General features: G+C 43.4%; 1 protein-coding gene across 4 annotated transcripts in view; it reads right to left on the bottom strand.

Moving 5' to 3' along the window:
- Positions 1–17,033, bottom strand: part of srgap1a (SLIT-ROBO Rho GTPase activating protein 1a) — a 91,928-nt gene that overhangs the window by 26,859 nt on the left and 48,036 nt on the right. For all 4 annotated transcript variants that reach the window (XM_069685788.1, XM_069685789.1, XM_069685790.1 and 1 more), the window contains exons 5-11: positions 13,828–14,007; positions 13,057–13,185; positions 8,920–9,141; positions 7,106–7,207; positions 2,219–2,416; positions 1,645–1,729; positions 649–676 (exon numbers count right to left, since the gene is read on the bottom strand). In XM_069685788.1, coding sequence (XP_069541889.1) covers positions 649–676; positions 1,645–1,729; positions 2,219–2,416; positions 7,106–7,207; positions 8,920–9,141; positions 13,057–13,185; positions 13,828–14,007 — 944 coding nt within the window. The remainder of the gene's footprint in view (positions 1–648; positions 677–1,644; positions 1,730–2,218; positions 2,417–7,105; positions 7,208–8,919; positions 9,142–13,056; positions 13,186–13,827; positions 14,008–17,033) is intronic.

Genomic DNA, 17,033 nt, shown 5'->3' with positions numbered 1-17,033 from the left:
TAAATGCGTCTTGTATTAAAATTAACAAAAAACTACAGAAGAACCTGCAGAGACAAAGTGACATGAATAATCTCTTCTTTGCTTCCCCCTTTTTACTGTGAATGTCTCAACAGCTGTTTCATTTCACACCAGGAACTAAAAACATGGAGTGGTCTAAAAATACTCAAAAGTGCAAAGCTACTTAACCTCGGACACGGAAAGCTTGTTCACTGGGTTCTTTCCAAACTTGAGCATAAATACAAAATAATAAACTGACTGTAAATGTTTACATTTCATGTATTTTCTCGTCTTGTTTCTCAGGCTTAAGATCTTCCACTTTACCAGCTCTCACTGTCTTTAAAGACCTGACACTCTGTGCTGTTATTAACAGGATGTACAGGAACTCCACAGATAATCAGGTTGGGCTTAGAAAACGTGAAGGCCGTCAAATCTGCTCAGTGCTCTTTGGGAGTTTTCTTTCAAAGTCTAAATCCGTCCTCCTCTGCTTCACGGTCACAGAGGACCTCACACGAGAATCTCCTGAGGCAGAGTGTCCTCGCCTTGATGAACTGCAGCACAAAACTTTGTGTCGCTGCTGAAAGGAGAGCGGACAGGATGGATGTGTGTCTTGAGTATGCACAGGTCCTGAAGTGTGAGTGTGTACTTTACCTCGTGGTCATGTAGTCAGCTCTGTGGCCTGCGGGCGGAGAGAGAGAAAAGAGAGGAGATGTGAGGGGAGGTTAGATGTGAGGACATGCCAGGACCTGTCTCTGAGGTCCCTGCGGTGCATTCTGCATTTACGCCGAGGGAAGCATCTGAAGCCTGCCATCTGCCACAACCGCTGGCCTCCAGAGCCGCACACACATAACACGCACACAAAACACGCAAGACTTCTTCTGCAGGCTGCACTTTACAGTTACATTACAGACAAACATCTACCAGGCTCTCAGTTATACGTTTACAGGTGATGTAGACACATAAACACACAAATCATTATAGTTCTATAAAGGGGCTACACATCTGGACAGGTGAGGTGAGATTAAGCACAAAATAGCTTTAAATGGTTTTGAGTGTGTGTCTGTTCTGTCACTGTATTTGATTAAGGAGCGTGTGGAAGAAGAAGGAAGCTTTCCTCTTCCTCGTCAGCACACGGCTTCATTACTTATTAAGCGGACAGTTTTAAAGAGACCACCAGGACTGCTGGTTAGATCAATGACTGACAGGCGCTCTCGAGGCCCTGAGGAGATCCCACCAATGTAGAACAAGGAGAGACCATTGGTAACGACTGACTGAAACCAATCTAATACATGTCAGTCCATTAAGTTGGGAGCAAATCAATCACTAAGACGGATAATGCAAATTCACAATCCCTCTCAGCTCTGGCTAAAACCCAGATTAGCATCTCGGAGCTTTGACTCGTAGAAAAGGAGGCAAACAACGGGAGGTTTGGCACAGAAAAGGCTGAAAGTGCTCAGCAGGACTGCGGGACATAAAAAAGGAAAAATACAACATCCAGGTCTTAATTTTCTTCGATGTTTGGACACTTAAAGCTAATATGCCCTCACTCTGGCTGGAGGAAGAACACACAGATGAGAGCTCAGCACAGAGTGACAACAGGAACAGTGGGAGCTATAAGAGTAGAAAGTAAAAGGGTCCTGACGGTACCTTCACCCAGTGTCCTCTTCAGCACGTCATGTTTGGCCTGCAGTTTGGAGATGAGATTACTGCCCTCCAGAAACTCCCGGAATTTCTGTGGAGAATTGAGAGTAATTACACGGCGGCCCTGAGTGCCAGAATAAGCGCCCGCTCTTCAGACAGCAATCTGCGATAAGAAAACCCAGGGCAGAGGACGCGCTGAGAGCCTTTTTGAAGCCTTTATCAGAGCTTGTCCATCTTTAGACAGGAACAGGATAGCAGTCAGTTTCACAGAATGGAAACAGAGTTACCCCTCTGTCAGCTGATCAAAGATATCAGAGGGGCTTGGTTCATGTAAGTCCAATAAACTTTTTATACACAGATTAAGCATTTCAAAGCTTTGAGTTTATATCCTCAGATTCATGTTTTTAACAGCCAATAAATAGAGAATCTACTGCAATCAGACGAGAGAAATCTGGCATTTTCACTTCTTTTAGTAATTTCTATTTACATTCAGAAATAAGACATCTCTAAGTCTTTGTATCTCTGTATTTCCTCACTCGTATCAGTCTCCTCTTTTCTTATTCAACACATCTCCCCTCACCATGAAGTAGAACTGCTCCGTCTCCTGCTGGTTGGCCCTCCTCTTGGCGATGCTCGGCTTGCTGAGGTACGTCTCCGACACGGTGGACTTGACCGACTCGGTGGACCGGCTGTGGTGGAAACACTCGGACACGTCGTAGTCTTCGATGGTTACCATGTCCTGGATAGTGGTCAGGGTTGCCTCTGATGTTTTTTTGATCTGGAGACAGATCAAACAGAACAGGGGAGAAGGTGAGTAACACAAATCATGCCTTGACTAGCACAATGTTAGCTTCACAACATACTCAGCATTTAGCATCACCCTGACTAAAAACCTCTCTCCCTATCTGATGACACTCAAAACTCAGGTGTTACCTGACAAAGCCTTAAAAAGCCCCTGAACATGACTCCCAGCCAAAACTATCAATTTGCATGCACTCAGCAGAGCTGGAGGTGAACAACGTCTGCAGGAGACTTTTAAGATTCATTTCCATAACCGCCTCTTCCCTGTCAGCACGAGTGTTTCTCCCAGAGCTTATAAATGTCTGGACTTTGCAGAGCGTGCTCGACCACTTACTGTGAGAGATGTTGAGCCAGAGCTGCAGGCCACGACTGCGTCCACTGTATAATGATGCAGATGTGACAAACTAATGGGAGGGCAGACGAGGCTGTAACGGCTCCATAAAGGTTTAAGAGATGATACAAACTGTTTGTGTAGACTATAAATGAAGAAATGAGACTTTAAGGATCAAATGTTTTTTTGTGGGGTTTGTTTCATTAGAATGAAGCTGTAATTTGATGAAGAATAATAGTATTGAGAATATACGTTAATACGAGAGAAAAACATCCTTGAGAAAAGCTAGAATTTCCCCCAAAAAACAAGAGTCTATCGCTTAGCTAGCAGCTCTGAAAAGCTTTAATTAAGCTAAATGCTAAACCAGCATGCTAACAAGCAAATTAAAATATTATGATGTTTACTATGTTCACCATCTTAATGTAGCATTTTAGCATTCTAGCATTTAGTCCAGCTACGGTTTGGGTTAGGTCATTACTTTTAGTGTAGCATAGCAAAAGGCTAAAATTAGCATGCTAATCAGCGCATAGTGTTACTGAAATGACGTTTAGCATGTTTAATGCTTATTAGGTTCACCTCCTAAAGTAGCATGTTAGCATGCCTACAAAAAAGGCAAAGGTTGTTGGAAGTCCGGTTTAGTTAGCTTTAGTTAAGCATAGCTTAATGCTAAAATCAGCATGCTAACAAGCTCACAGTGTTAAAGAAATGACATTTAGCAGGTTTATGTTCAGCATCCTTAAGCTGCATGTTAGCATGCTAACATTCGGTTGTGGGAATGTCATTACTTTTTATCAACATAGCTAAATGCTAAAATCAGCATGCTAACAAGCTCACAGTGGACCAAAGTCTGGACCAGAGTGTTGGGCTGATTTAAGTGCGCTCCTCATTGTGCAAGTTATTTCTTTCACTTTCTGTCTGACCTTTGTGCTCTATGATGTTATTGTGATCTCCATAAAAAGATCCAATTAACAATTCAAATGGCTAAAATGTGAGGATTACAAACTCCTCTCATGAATTGTAATTGCACATTTTATCTTCAAGGTTGTGTGAGGACATTAAAAAAAAGTGACCATTACTACCTGATAATTAGTCTAGAAGCTAAGAGAGTTACACCCAGTTTACTAAGACAATCTGTATATAAGGCCTAAAGGTAAAGACATTTACAGAAGAAGGAGAAAATATGAGTTTCAAGAGAGCGATAAAAAGATAAAGGAGACTGACGGAGAAGGAGGAGGAAGAGTCTAGAGACTGTCGAGCGTGACTCACTGATGTGGCTGCAGAGGGAAAGAGGCCGTGCTGATGTAGAAACACCAACAAACACTCTCAGAGAAAAACACTCCTCCATATCAAAATAAAGAGACGCTGGGGGAGAGAGAAGAGCTGAAACCAATCACATCTCAATGTGTTTGCTTTAAAAGGGTGAGGGGCCACGCAGGTCAACGGGGCCCTGAGTGAGACGCAGCTGGAGACTCTCCTAATTATCCCTAATGGTAAAGACGACCCCCGCTCAAAGGTAGGGACCCCATTTCTTTGTAATGATGTGAGTCTGACCTCCGTGCTAATGAAAGAACAAGGTGGTGTAACACACACACACACTGAGACACACACTGGCTGACTTGTGACTCACTTGGCCTTCATGGACTTTGTCTCTTTCATGTGCTACACTGACGGATCACAGCGCTGACACATGCTAAGACACACAATGTGGATGTAGTTACAGTGTCATCCATCGCCAAGCATAAACACACTGCAGGTTGGAACACGGCTAAGGACAGCGTCGAACAGGAAATGGGGGTCTCTGCCATCATAACATTTTACACACGTCATCCTGTCTAGTGGCAACAGTTGGGGACTGTCACTTTGAGATCAAAGGGGAGATTTCCTGCACGAGGAATAAGCTGCTGCCTTTAACAGACAGAGAAAACATACTGAAATCAGTCATAAGGAACATTTCCAGGGAGTTTTCTGGCCTCTCTCCCTCCCTGTATGCCTGGCAGTGTCTTCCATGGCACCTCCCTTGGAGGTGAGAGGCCAAGCTGTCATCATGAAGAGACAGGACCCGAGCACGTGAGAGAGGAACAGCTGTTGACTGAGTCCCTGTGACTGAGCTACATTTCTAAACAGAGACAAACACAACGAGCTTCACATTCACTCCAAAATTACTTCACTGTAAAATCAATATTATTCTGCAGGGCTGCAGGACGGTATCCCTAACAGTTGTATCTGCTGCATGTAGCTTTCAACAGACCATGTAGACCAAGTGTGTAATCTGCTGAACATGCTGCTATGAGCTCACACACACACACACACACACACACACACACACACACACACACACACACACACACACACACACACACACACACACACACACACACACACACACACACACACACACACACACACACACACACACACACACAGGCTTTGATGTGCCTCCCTGAGATCTGTCAGAGAAACAACCCCTCCGCGCAGTGAGACGGTATCAGACAGCCGGAGTTTAGAGAGAAACGTCTTGAGAGAGCGGAGGAGGAACATCCGCCTGTGTGCTCTGCTTCATGTGGAGCTAAATGGGATCTAAATGGTCCCATTATTACATCTGAAAAAGAGCTGAGCCACGCTGACTGACTGATGAGCTCAAATGAGCGATGTCCTCTGAGAGCAGCCTTTTTTGATGAATATAATTCAATTGTATTTTCGGCAGTGAGGCGCCCAGCAGGCCCATGTTAACCCCGACTCTTTAGTCAGAGTGAGAGCCAGTCTCCCCCCACATCCCCCCACCCACCCACCCATGATGCAGAGTAAATTATTCAGCAATGTTTTCTTTCAGCTTTTCAGAAGAGTCAGAATGGTTCGAGGAAACAGCTGCACTCCTGTTAAGCACTGCCCTGTAGCCTTTCCTGGGCGGATAAGGACAGACTCCCTTTTCTCTCTGGTACATCTGACAGTGGTGCTCGCAGGTCGTCACAGCGCTTCAAAAGTTCATTTTTCAAGGATGTATCTGGCACGCCTTGCCCGGGAAGAGAGGCCATCTGGTGATCCTAACACAAGGCAGCATCGCCCTCCGATTCTGACCCAGCAGGACATCCGCTGCAGCGAGGCAGGCGGAGAAGGACATGAAGAAACCAGGGCTTGTCATCATACCCTCACACACACACACATGCACCCTCTGTATGTGTGTGTGTGTGTGTGTGTTTGTGTCCAGTTGCAGAACCACTGTACTAGAACACTGTAGGCTGTGTGAACTACCAGCAGGACGCTGAGCAGCCCTGGTGCACAGAATAAAACACCACCAAGAGTCTGAATGATGATTGGTCGGACTGCAACAAAAGATAATTTCCTCTCTTAAATATTTTCTTCTATTCATGAAGTAAGTCTTCTTCATGAGTCTTTACGTTGTCAGAAATATAGTTTACAGATTCAGTTTGGAAGGCATAAAACAGCAGCTCACATCTGAGCAAATATTTCACTCTTCTGCCTGATTAAACGAGTAAATTGTGACACATGAGTTTAGTCTATTATCTAATCCATTAACCATCTGTTTCAGCTCTGGTTCACTTTAATAAGCCCAAAAATAAAGCTATCCTACCCCTCATCATTCCTCTCAGTCCATGCTTTCATTCAAAGTGTCAAAAGAAAGATCAAAATAAATCTGCGTCACAGAGGGTGCAGAGGAGGTTGAGTGACATGCTTCTGGGTGGTGGGATGAAAGGAGGAAAGAGTTTGATTTGGAGGGAGAGAAACAGAAAGTTCAAAGACAGAAGGCAGAGAGAGGAAGCCGCTAAATACTAAAGCTAGCCCGATGGACGGGAGTGAAGCGGTCCTGGTATTTTTCCTCTTTTACCTTTTGTTTTATAAAAAGTGGTGAGCTACTGGAGCACGCTGCAGACAGATTAAAACAATCCCACCTGAGAAGCAGAGATGCACCCTGCAATGTCAAAACAGAGCAGTGTGGGACAGGTTTGTGCAAATAAAAGCGAGACGGTGAATTTTACCGCTGGGAGCAAAAACGGAGGCTTCACAGAGAGGGTTTGATGGCTACCTGCAGGGCATGAGAGAGAGGAAAATACAGAGTGTGCATTCGTGTGTGTTTGTGTGTGTCTGTGTGTATATGCAACACAAACTTTGATTCTTCAGAGATCATCTGTTCTCTGACTCACCTTGGAAGACTTCTGGCTAAAGTTAACTTTTCTTTTGTAGCTTTTAAAGCTCTGCAGATGACAAAAACAAAACTCCTGCACCTCTGACAGACGACAAATCTGGAGCAGCAGAGAGTTGTTTTGACGAACACCCCACAAGATAAAAATAACTGCATAACGAGCTGCGTCATTTTACCTCTTCGTTCTCGATCTTCAGAGTAGCCAGGCGGGACTGGAGCTGCTGGAACCTCAGGATGAGCTCTCCGTTCACTGGCGGCTGCACTGAGATCTGACACACCTGGTAGAAAAAGATAGTACAGTGTTATCATGAGTAACGTGAAATTACAGCCTACTGAAGGAACAGCGTAACCTCTGGTTTGAATCGGATTCATGCATCTAAATTCTTCTTCAATTGCAGAGAAAACCACAGTGACTTGTGCCAGCTGAATGCAGACAGCAGCCAGTAAACAGACATGATATCAGCATTGGCAGTGCCAGCCTAACGAAACTCAGAACACATGTGGAGCTTCATGCCTGCAGGGGAGAGTTCACACATGATTTGTCAAATTCAGTGCTCCATAAAACCTCGTCCGACGGCCCAGACGCAGTAAAACGCTGCAGTTAAGCCCCTAAAAATGCAAACCCATTAAGTCTAAGACTTTTTTAATCAACTCCAAACTTACTTCTGTGTCCAGTTATTTAGAAACAAAGCATTTTAAAACTCAGGAGGTATTATACAGTTCTGAGTTCTTACAATTTTAATTTAAAATCATGTTAAAAAAGCCTAATTTTCGGATAAATTCACAGTCACCGCTACTACTCCGCTACACGGAGGCCATATTACTCTGCTGTGTCCTTGTTTGCAACTCTTATAAACTTTGTGAATCTGACAAATAATGATCATTTCAGTGCTTACAGATTAATAAGCAACAGAAGAGACAATGAGGAGTGAAAATCCAGAGGGACCTCAACCACAGGGCCAGAGATATACTTGCTTTTAACGACACGTTTGCGTGCGCGTGATGCCTGCCCCACGTTCCCTGCGTCTGTTTGGAGCGTCAGCTGCGCATGTCCTCAAAAATTAACGCTACGCATACATGAGATGCAGTCTGCACATGAACAGTAGGGGCAGTGTAGAGGCAGAGGGGGTGTGACAGGGTCAACACCGCAGCAGGGACAACAATGGCAGAAAGTTCTGAAGAAGAGCTGATAGACCAAGTCCACTATTATCAACATCTACACGATGTGTCGTTGCCGCTGCACAGAGACAAACATGCCTGTCAAACAGCTGCAGACAGATAAATTCTGTTTTAGAAGTCGATGTGGAAACCTGCAAAACTAAATGGGAACAAGTCCGGGAGCGTTACGACTGTGCACGGAGGAACACGTCGGAGAGACGGAGCACGGACTGTGTGTTCTGTCCACTGAACACACAGAAGCTGTTTCTGCTGTGATCTCAGAGTGAACATCACAGTAACCTCCTCGAGCGTCTCCATGTCTGTTTACATCCCGCACATACAGTAGCAGCGTACGGTCTGAGCTCTCTGGTGCGCCCTCTAGAGTAACACGCGTAGTGCAGAGACAGGTATGTGAACAATTACATTCATGAGGCAGCCGCTTGTTTAGGCGAAGGTTAAAGGTTAAAAAGCAAGTATATCTCCAGCCTCAGCTAACATGAACATGTGAAGGTGTTACCTGATATGTTAGGAAACACTTTTAATCCTAGCGAACATTAATTTAGTAATGTCAGCATGAACTGGTTGAATGTTAACGAAACAGTTGTGACCTAGTTACTTAGTCGGTAGCTGATGACTTATCATAAATGTTGATTTACCATCAAATATAACCATATTTTCTACATCTATTGTCTTCTCAGCTTCTGATCAGTTGGGGCAGCGCTGACCTTCTATCAACTTTGAGATTTTTTTCAAACCTGGATCACAGCAGGACATTCCCTCCCTGACTCTGGCTGCTGCGTGAGCATGGTGACGCGCTGACTGAACTATTCACCTCGTCTCCCATGTGCGGCTGGAACTCAAATTTGGTGGGTGGGCAGAAGGCTGTCGGGTACATCTCCATGAACCTCTGCCGGTCACTGCGCGGGTCCAGACTGTCCACGGCGTTCTCGATGATGTCCAGACCCTCGTGGCGTGACGTCTCCAGGTTGTATTCGGCCGACAGGTAGGTCCTCAGGGCTCGGTTCAGGCTGGCGTGGTACCCCAGATCACAGCACTGGCAGAGAGGAAAGAGGAGGGTGATGTCAGATGGAAAATAAGGAAGATGAGTGGAATGAATTTAAAGACCTTTTAGGAAGCTTAAACTTTGAATTCATCATATTTTGAAGTGGAAGAATTTATGATCCACCTGAAAATAAACACTCGTCAGAAACCTGCTATGGCAGAATGACACAAACCAACACTTCATTGGGGCTGCAGCATGCTGATTCCTTCCTTTACTTTCATTAACAACATGCACATTAGGGCTGTGGATTAACTGTTTGATGTATAAAATGTAAGAGTGAATAATGTCCGTTACAACCTCAATAAGTCCACGTTTATGTCTTTAGAAGCTTATTATGTCTGACCAACCGTCCAAAACCCAAAAACAATCGATCTACTGTCTCATAAGATTCATGAAAAGGAGAGAAGCTGCAACTAGAGACACAGTTTGCTTGAAAATGACCTAAAAGATCATCACATATTTCCTGATGACTGATTCATTCTTTCAGCTCGACACTAAAGCTGAATCCAGGTTTATGTTTCTAAATCTGTTTCAGGTTTGTTTACCACATTAATGTCTGTAAACAGAGAAAAACAAGCCACTCATTTTATATGATCAATTCAACAAACAAAAACTTAAAGATTTAATCTGGAAGGTTTCCATGTAAATAAATGTCTGTAAGTCTCTCTCTCTCTCTGAATGAGCTAACACAATGACTGAGCCTATGGCCCACTGATGAAAGCCTTTACATTTGCAGTTTATAGTATTATTATGGACTGGGTGTCTGTGGCGGCGCCCAGTTAGTGACGCGTCTTCCATCAGCAAGCAGTGGTTGGTCTGCCAGAGAGGGTAGGCGGAGCTAAGCGGCTGCTTTTCCGCTCTCTGCAAGTGTTGCGAGTAAACAGTAATCTACTATGGCTGAACAAACAAAGAAAAGATGGATGACTACAGATACAACTTCAACAAGAAGTGAAAATCCAAAGAAGAAGAAACAAACTCGACGCTCAGATGAAGCAAACAGTCTGAAAAGGAAAGCGACCGTCAGCCAGGAAAATCAAGTGTTACAACCGGAGCCAACCGTGGACGTCTGGATAAATTGGGAAGCATCCTCCTGCAATTACCGTTTATCGCCAAAGGTGCCGCCAAAGAGAATGAAACTGAAGTCTTCGAGATTAAATCTTTAAATTACATTTGCACACATACATGTGATTGATCTGTATATGGTAATAGAAAATTGACAGATTGACCTTAAAATCAGACACATGAAGTCATAAACCATCCAGCACTCTCTGAGCCAGCCGTCTGTAACACAATGTTTCTTCCAGGATCTACTGCTGATTTTTAATAACTAAAACCTGGGCTAAGGTCTCTCCTGGGAAGACACGCACGCCCCAGTCGACCATGAACACACACACACACACACACACACACACACACACACACACACACACACACACACACACACACACGCACACGCACGCACGCACACACGCACGCACGCACGCACGCACACACACACACACACACACGCACACACACACACGACATGGCCTGAGTGATGGGCAAACACGACAGCACTACCAGCCAGCTTGTACTCTTTGTTTCCGACTATAAAAAGTCTCCTTCATCAATAAACAAATGTGTGTGAGCCTGCACACACAGCTCACACAGTGCACTTCCCACACACTCACAAACACACCCTGGTGAGATGTGAAGGCTTGTGAGCAGAGCGGGGAGAGGGGTAATTTCAGTGCACAGCATGCCGCTGAATCCAGGCTGCATTTCTCCTCTCCCTCAGTCCTGTCTGGAATATAAAACCCCCATAAAGCCAGCTAAAGACCCGACCTTCTGCTGTTTCCTTTCCACTGAAAATGGAGCAGGAAGTTTATTTCTCTAACAAAATAATAACAACCCAAGGTGAGCCATATCATAAATAAGTCATGTTTATCTTTACGGTAGCAGAAAAGGTCAAACAAGCGATGTGCTCGCCGGGCGGAGAGAGTCGTGAGTGCTTTAGTGAACAGAGAGAGAGATGACACAAGGCTGCACATGACCGATATAAACACACAATTCAAGTTAAAGGTGGACCCACTCTGCTCCCTGCAAAACAGGGACAAAATGTCACAGAGCAGAGCTGAATTTAATATGTTGGTTTTTAATGATGACACGAGCAGAAGGAAAAAGAGTCAATAAGCTGCTTTAATTCTGTCCTGTTCTGTTGTTTCAAACCCAAAGTCCTCAGATTTGTTTTACATCAGCTGCCTAAGACATCAGTCTCTCCTCTGATTGTGACTTTCAATTTCTTCTTGAGCTCCGTGCAAAAGCAAAGAAAAAGCAAAGCAAAGGGACTTCTGCACGAGGAGCACAGAGGAAAATAAAGTCTGCCCATAAACACATGATGGCAAAGTGTGCGTTTTTGTGAGTGTGTCCTTGAATTTGATAAGGACGATGCCGTTTAGCATCGAATACGGAGCATCAAACTGACGTGCTGCAAAGACAGTTTGTAGCTTTTGCTCATTTTCTATTCTTGTCCCTCATCGGGCCTTTACATGCACACATTTACATCATAAAACTACGCCTCATAACACATATAAAAACACAAAGCATAAAATAAAAATACATAAACTCCATAAACCAATAAAAGTTAGTAATTTAGTACTATAAGCTAAAACTGAGCACAACTCTGGTTTTTGTTTTCAGCAGCACTTTGTTGTTATAGACTTTATATCTGTGATGTTTCAGTTGTTCATGTGTTGCAGAGTTACAGCATTTATAGAGAAAGCTGATGTAGTGTAGATCAAAGATGTGTGTTACAGTTTCTGTCCTGCCTTTGGATAAATCTGTGAAGAGGTTCAGGGTGAGATTGTTAATACATTATCGTCTTAGTATGTGGCATTAGGGCTGCACGATAAATCACAATTTCATGGTCATCGTGATGTGAACATGTGCATTGAACACATCGCAAAAGATTAAAAAACAGTGCATTCACAGCTGCATGCAAACATTTGATTAGTCAGAAGGAGCCCTGGATACATCGACCATGCATTCATGTCATTGTAGCACCGGCTAGCAGTTAGTTTCACTCAGAAAAATTGGTGTGAATCTGGTGTCAACTATGAGGTCAGCTGGGCATGAAGGCAAAAAAACAGCATATCATCCAGGAGGGACAACTTGTTACAAGCACTGTCACTGTGTTAAACATGCTAAACAGCAGCTGCTTACAGACATAGGAACAGTGAGTTATAGCTACTATGCTAATTTGAATAGTTATCACACGACATATCGTGCAGGCCTATCTGGCAGTGATGCCTCTGGATGAGTTTTTGTTCATTATTTTCAGGGATTATATAAGAAGAGTTTCTGATTGTAGAGAGGGTGACGCTTGGGTCCATAATGTCATAAAAAGCTGAGAAATGAAAGAAAATCATAGATTGCATGAAGAACTGGACTTTCTGTGATGTGCGGTTACTTTATTAAAGAGTGCATATTAGCAATCACTCTGAATGTCTATGTCTACCTGCTGTTCTACATGTTTAACACAACACCTGTGTTTGCCACATGTCCCTCCTGAATCCAACATAACTCTAAAAAGCACGGTCATTATACCCAGGGCTCCATGCAGGAGGTACAAGTGTGAGAAAGCACGGCGTGTTCGGGGTTATTAAGGAACATTTTAGAATCGATGTGCTTATTGTGAATGCTTTTTGCAATAACCATAAAATTGTGATTTATTGTGCAGCCCAAAACTGCAGCGCCTTATTAATTTGAAACAACTTAAGTTGGTCTTTTTTTACTTTACATATTCACATAAAATTTAAGCTGTGGATCTAAAATGATTCCTGAGAACTGGAGAAAAGTTTGCGATTGTCTCTGGAGATAAACTGTCTTCATAACGAGGCTGACAGAAACACGCGATTTCATACTTACATCAATTAAGTCCGACAGGTCGTGGATGTAGTATTTGAAAACGGAGGAGTTTGACGCTTCCAGTGTCAGCAGGTACTCGTTCCGCGCTTTGATGGACTTCATCTTGTTCTCGGAGTACTTGGCTTGACGCTGATGAGAGAATTAAGAGGCAAGAATGAGAAACAGACAACAACAGAGAAAACCAGCGCGCGAGGGAGGGAGGAGGGATTTAATGAGTGGAGAATCGCCTTTTTGACACGTGATTGTGCTTTTATGTCTCAGAGCGGAGACTGGATTACTGGCACAACAGTATCAATAAACATTAGAGGAGATTTAAGTTAAAACAGGAAGAAGAAGAAGGCTAAACTAAAAACAGCCTGTGTCCTTTGCTTCAACTACGGGACCTCAGTCTGAGCCATCCTTCTTCTTCCTCTCTGCCAGACTAATACAGTTAGTTAGTCACCGTCCACTGACCAACAGGCTCTGACTCACACGCCTCCACAGCATCCATATTTTAACACTTCCCAAATGCATCACAGGAAGTTAAAAAGGCCATTAAAGTCTTTTGTCAAAGAGATTTACAGAAAACAGGCCTCTTCTGAGAAGTCTGATCGTTTGTCTGTGGCGATGCTGCAGCGTGTTTTCATTGACTGAGGTCAGCGGGGCCTCTGATGACAGAGTTTAAATCCTGATCACATGTTTTGTTGCTTTGAACTTCCAGAAAAGTGACCTCTTCAGACTTCAAGTTTACATAATTGTCTTAATTGGATTAAAATCACCCGGGTCTTCTACCTTCTCTTTCATCTTCTCGATCTTCTTCACGGAGCTGCGTCTCTGGTATTTGTCCTCCATTCGGATGCTGAAGACCGGATCTCCCCTGCCGATCTGCTTCTCCTCCTGCTTCTCGGCCTCCTTCAGCTTGCTCTCGGCGCTGATGCTCTCTGAGTGGTACATGTGGTAGGTCTTCATCACCTGCAGACGGACAAAAACAGTGTTGATAAGCTTGAAAGGCCTGTTTGACTCTGAACATTAGAGGGAAACATTCTGAAACCTTGGCGTGCAAGTTAAAAAAGGTTGAGTTTGGGTCACTTTCTGGAAGGTCAAAGGTCAGATTTATTCATCCTCATCGTCACGACAGACCTTTCATAACCCACAACTAACGCTTCCTTCCTTTGCCCCGCTTATTCATCACAAATCGATTCCACTCGTCTCCCAGCAGGCGCTTCATCTCTTCCTGAGCCACAAACCAAAGACAGATTCTATGCAGCCTTTTTATGAGAGTCGCTCATACGACCACAACAACCACAAATCACTGCAGCTCAATCTAACACACTGCCTTCATGTTATAGTAATAACACACTCAGGAGGAAGATTTGGGTGTTCCCTTTTTGGTTTGGACACGAGGTTATTGAGAGGGAGGTGGACAATTCTGCTCTCGTCTCTGCAGTCAATATGAGTCCGAGTTAATGGGATTAAAACACATAAATACAAGCTTTAATCATGTTATTGAGATGGTGTCAAAGTTCAGGCTCCTCTTTGGGAACAAATATAGTCACAACAAGTTAAGGTCACAAAAAAGACACAAGGGAATGAAGGTTGTCGATATATATTCGGTACTTTTCGATAGCTCGTTTTAAAACGTTTGATGTCACAGAAAGGTACCAAAGGTTAAAAAAACAACAGACCTACAGTCAGATTTTCAAAACAAAGCTGCCGCGAGCAAAAGAGAGAGAGCAGCAGAAGAAAGCGAGAGGGTCTAATGTAAACAAAGCAGTGAAACAGAGATGTTATTTTCTGATTGTTTCACAGCCGGTAAACAACAAACTAACACGCCTACACCTCCGTACGACCCCGCAGGAAGGTACAGGGCCGAAGTCAACTGTGTGTCTGGCTGCTCTGCCCTCTGTCACACCTGCAGCTCTTATACACCGGACTTAGTTACGAAAGCATCCAACATCATCTGTTGCAGACAGACAGAGAGCAAAGCAGAGACACCTGGGCCCGTATTCACAAACATTCTGAGAATACTCTCAGAGAGCTCGTACCTTTAGGAAGACTCTCAGGGTAACTCTGAGCAACTCTGATCTTAGTGACGAGGCGTGGTTGACCCTGTTGCTAGGTATGATACATTCTTTCAAAAGCTGTGATTGGTTGATCAATAAAAAAGCTCTCTTAGTGATAATGGGCATAGAAGGACGGTGAAATCGATCGGCCTAATCGACCCAATCACGGTTGCACTTTGCATTTATCCTGCTGCTAAATATCTTATGTTGTGATCACTTTCATTTCTGGCGATATCGCGTTGGGAGGGAGATCACATCTCCAATGAGATCTATCACAAACATGATCCCTGCACGATCCAATCTGTAGCGTCTAATTTGCTCACTGTCATTCATTGTTTGGAGCATTTCTCCCATCTCTACGTCTTTCCGCCACTTTCTCCTCTGCCTGAGAAACTCTTACGCCTCTTAAAAGTCCCCCTCACTACTCCTAACTGTTTCTCACCCTCAGAGCTCTCTTAAGGGCTGACATGCTTTGTGAATAACTTGTATTTTTACCAGGATGTAGTTTTAACTTTAAGTGGACATTCTTACAAAACGTCACAATTCTAAGCATTTTCTTCACTAGGAGCAACTCTTTGCATTGGGAAGCTTTATGAATACTGGCCCTGGTCTCTATGTTTTCATTTAGTCCCAACCTGCAGACTGTTGGCTGTGAGCTGAACACTGCACAGTTACTGACACCAGAAACGTCCCAAACAGCAGAATTAAAAGAAAGTGAGAAAATACAGATAAAGGGCAGATCCTCTGCAGATACAGACAAACCTGAACACTTATGTTTGTGATTCATAATTGAGAGGGGGGGCTATATTTTAATATGTCTCTAAACAATATCAAATAATAATAATTATTAACATTATTCTTTTGGAGAATTCTGCTCACTAAGCCTTTCATTACTGTAAACAGCATGTCAATGAGCTGGTCTGTGTTCAGTGACTTTATGTAGCAGCGCTGTGTAAAGGAAAAAAAAAATAAAACAAAATATCCCAGATATTTTCTGTTGCCATGGTAACCAAACAGGTATCGAGTATGTTTTTTTTTACTAGTATCACAGCTTATATTTCTGGTATAGTGCTCACATTGTTTTGTTGTATTTTATTTCTGACGCCTAAATTAATGCGTGTCACAGCTGACTGGCTCAAACATTATTTAACATGTTACATTTGCTTCCTAAATATATCAAAATATAAATATACTATCAAATGTCAAACAGTCACCATCCTACAGGGGAAATGCATCACTGATGCTAATCGGACAATTAGCAGTACTTCCTGAAGTCTGAGTCACCACTATCAGTAGAGATTAGAGTGTGAGCGTTATTCATGCACACTCATGAATCCATTCAGCTGTGACTCAGCTGGTAAGCAGCAAGTGAACCACCAAACCCAAACAATGAGCTCTTCAAGAGAGCTGAGAGATTATTAAAGTGTTATTAACACAGAGAACACACACACACACACACATCTGGGGGCTCTGAGAGGACGGAGCTGATGAATCACTAACTATGGGAGAAGTCGTGAAGCTAACGTGGAGTCATCAAGAAGGAACTCACTGACCCTCAGATACTCGAGGATGACGATAAGCATCTACAGTTGTATTCTTGATATTAACATAAACTGAGTTTATGCACGGACGTAGAAACAGAACCACCTTTAAATCATTCAACTTAATCAACCAGATATTAAAGTCCAAAACATTTTAAAGACTTTTAAAAAATATTTTTATTTGTTTATTCACATTAATTTAGCAATGGAACACGTGTTCACTTATCAGTTATGATTTGAGTGATAATTAATGAATGCCGGCTGGTTGGATTGGGAGGACAGGTGACTGCAGTGCCTGTGATTTATCAGGTAAGCCACTTGGGCCAGAGGTGTTGTCAGGTATGCAGCTACACAGTTTAAGACTGCTGCGAAAGGACCAAAAGCTTATAGTTAA

This window comes from Semicossyphus pulcher, unplaced genomic scaffold, assembly GCF_022749685.1.
Source record: "Semicossyphus pulcher isolate SPU_LCO1_2020_fin unplaced genomic scaffold, fSemPul1.0.p SCAF_8, whole genome shotgun sequence".
NCBI lineage: Eukaryota > Metazoa > Chordata > Actinopteri > Labriformes > Labridae > Semicossyphus > Semicossyphus pulcher.
The sequence above is the reverse complement of the archived record's forward strand: the minus strand, read 5'-3'. Positions and strand labels throughout refer to the sequence as shown.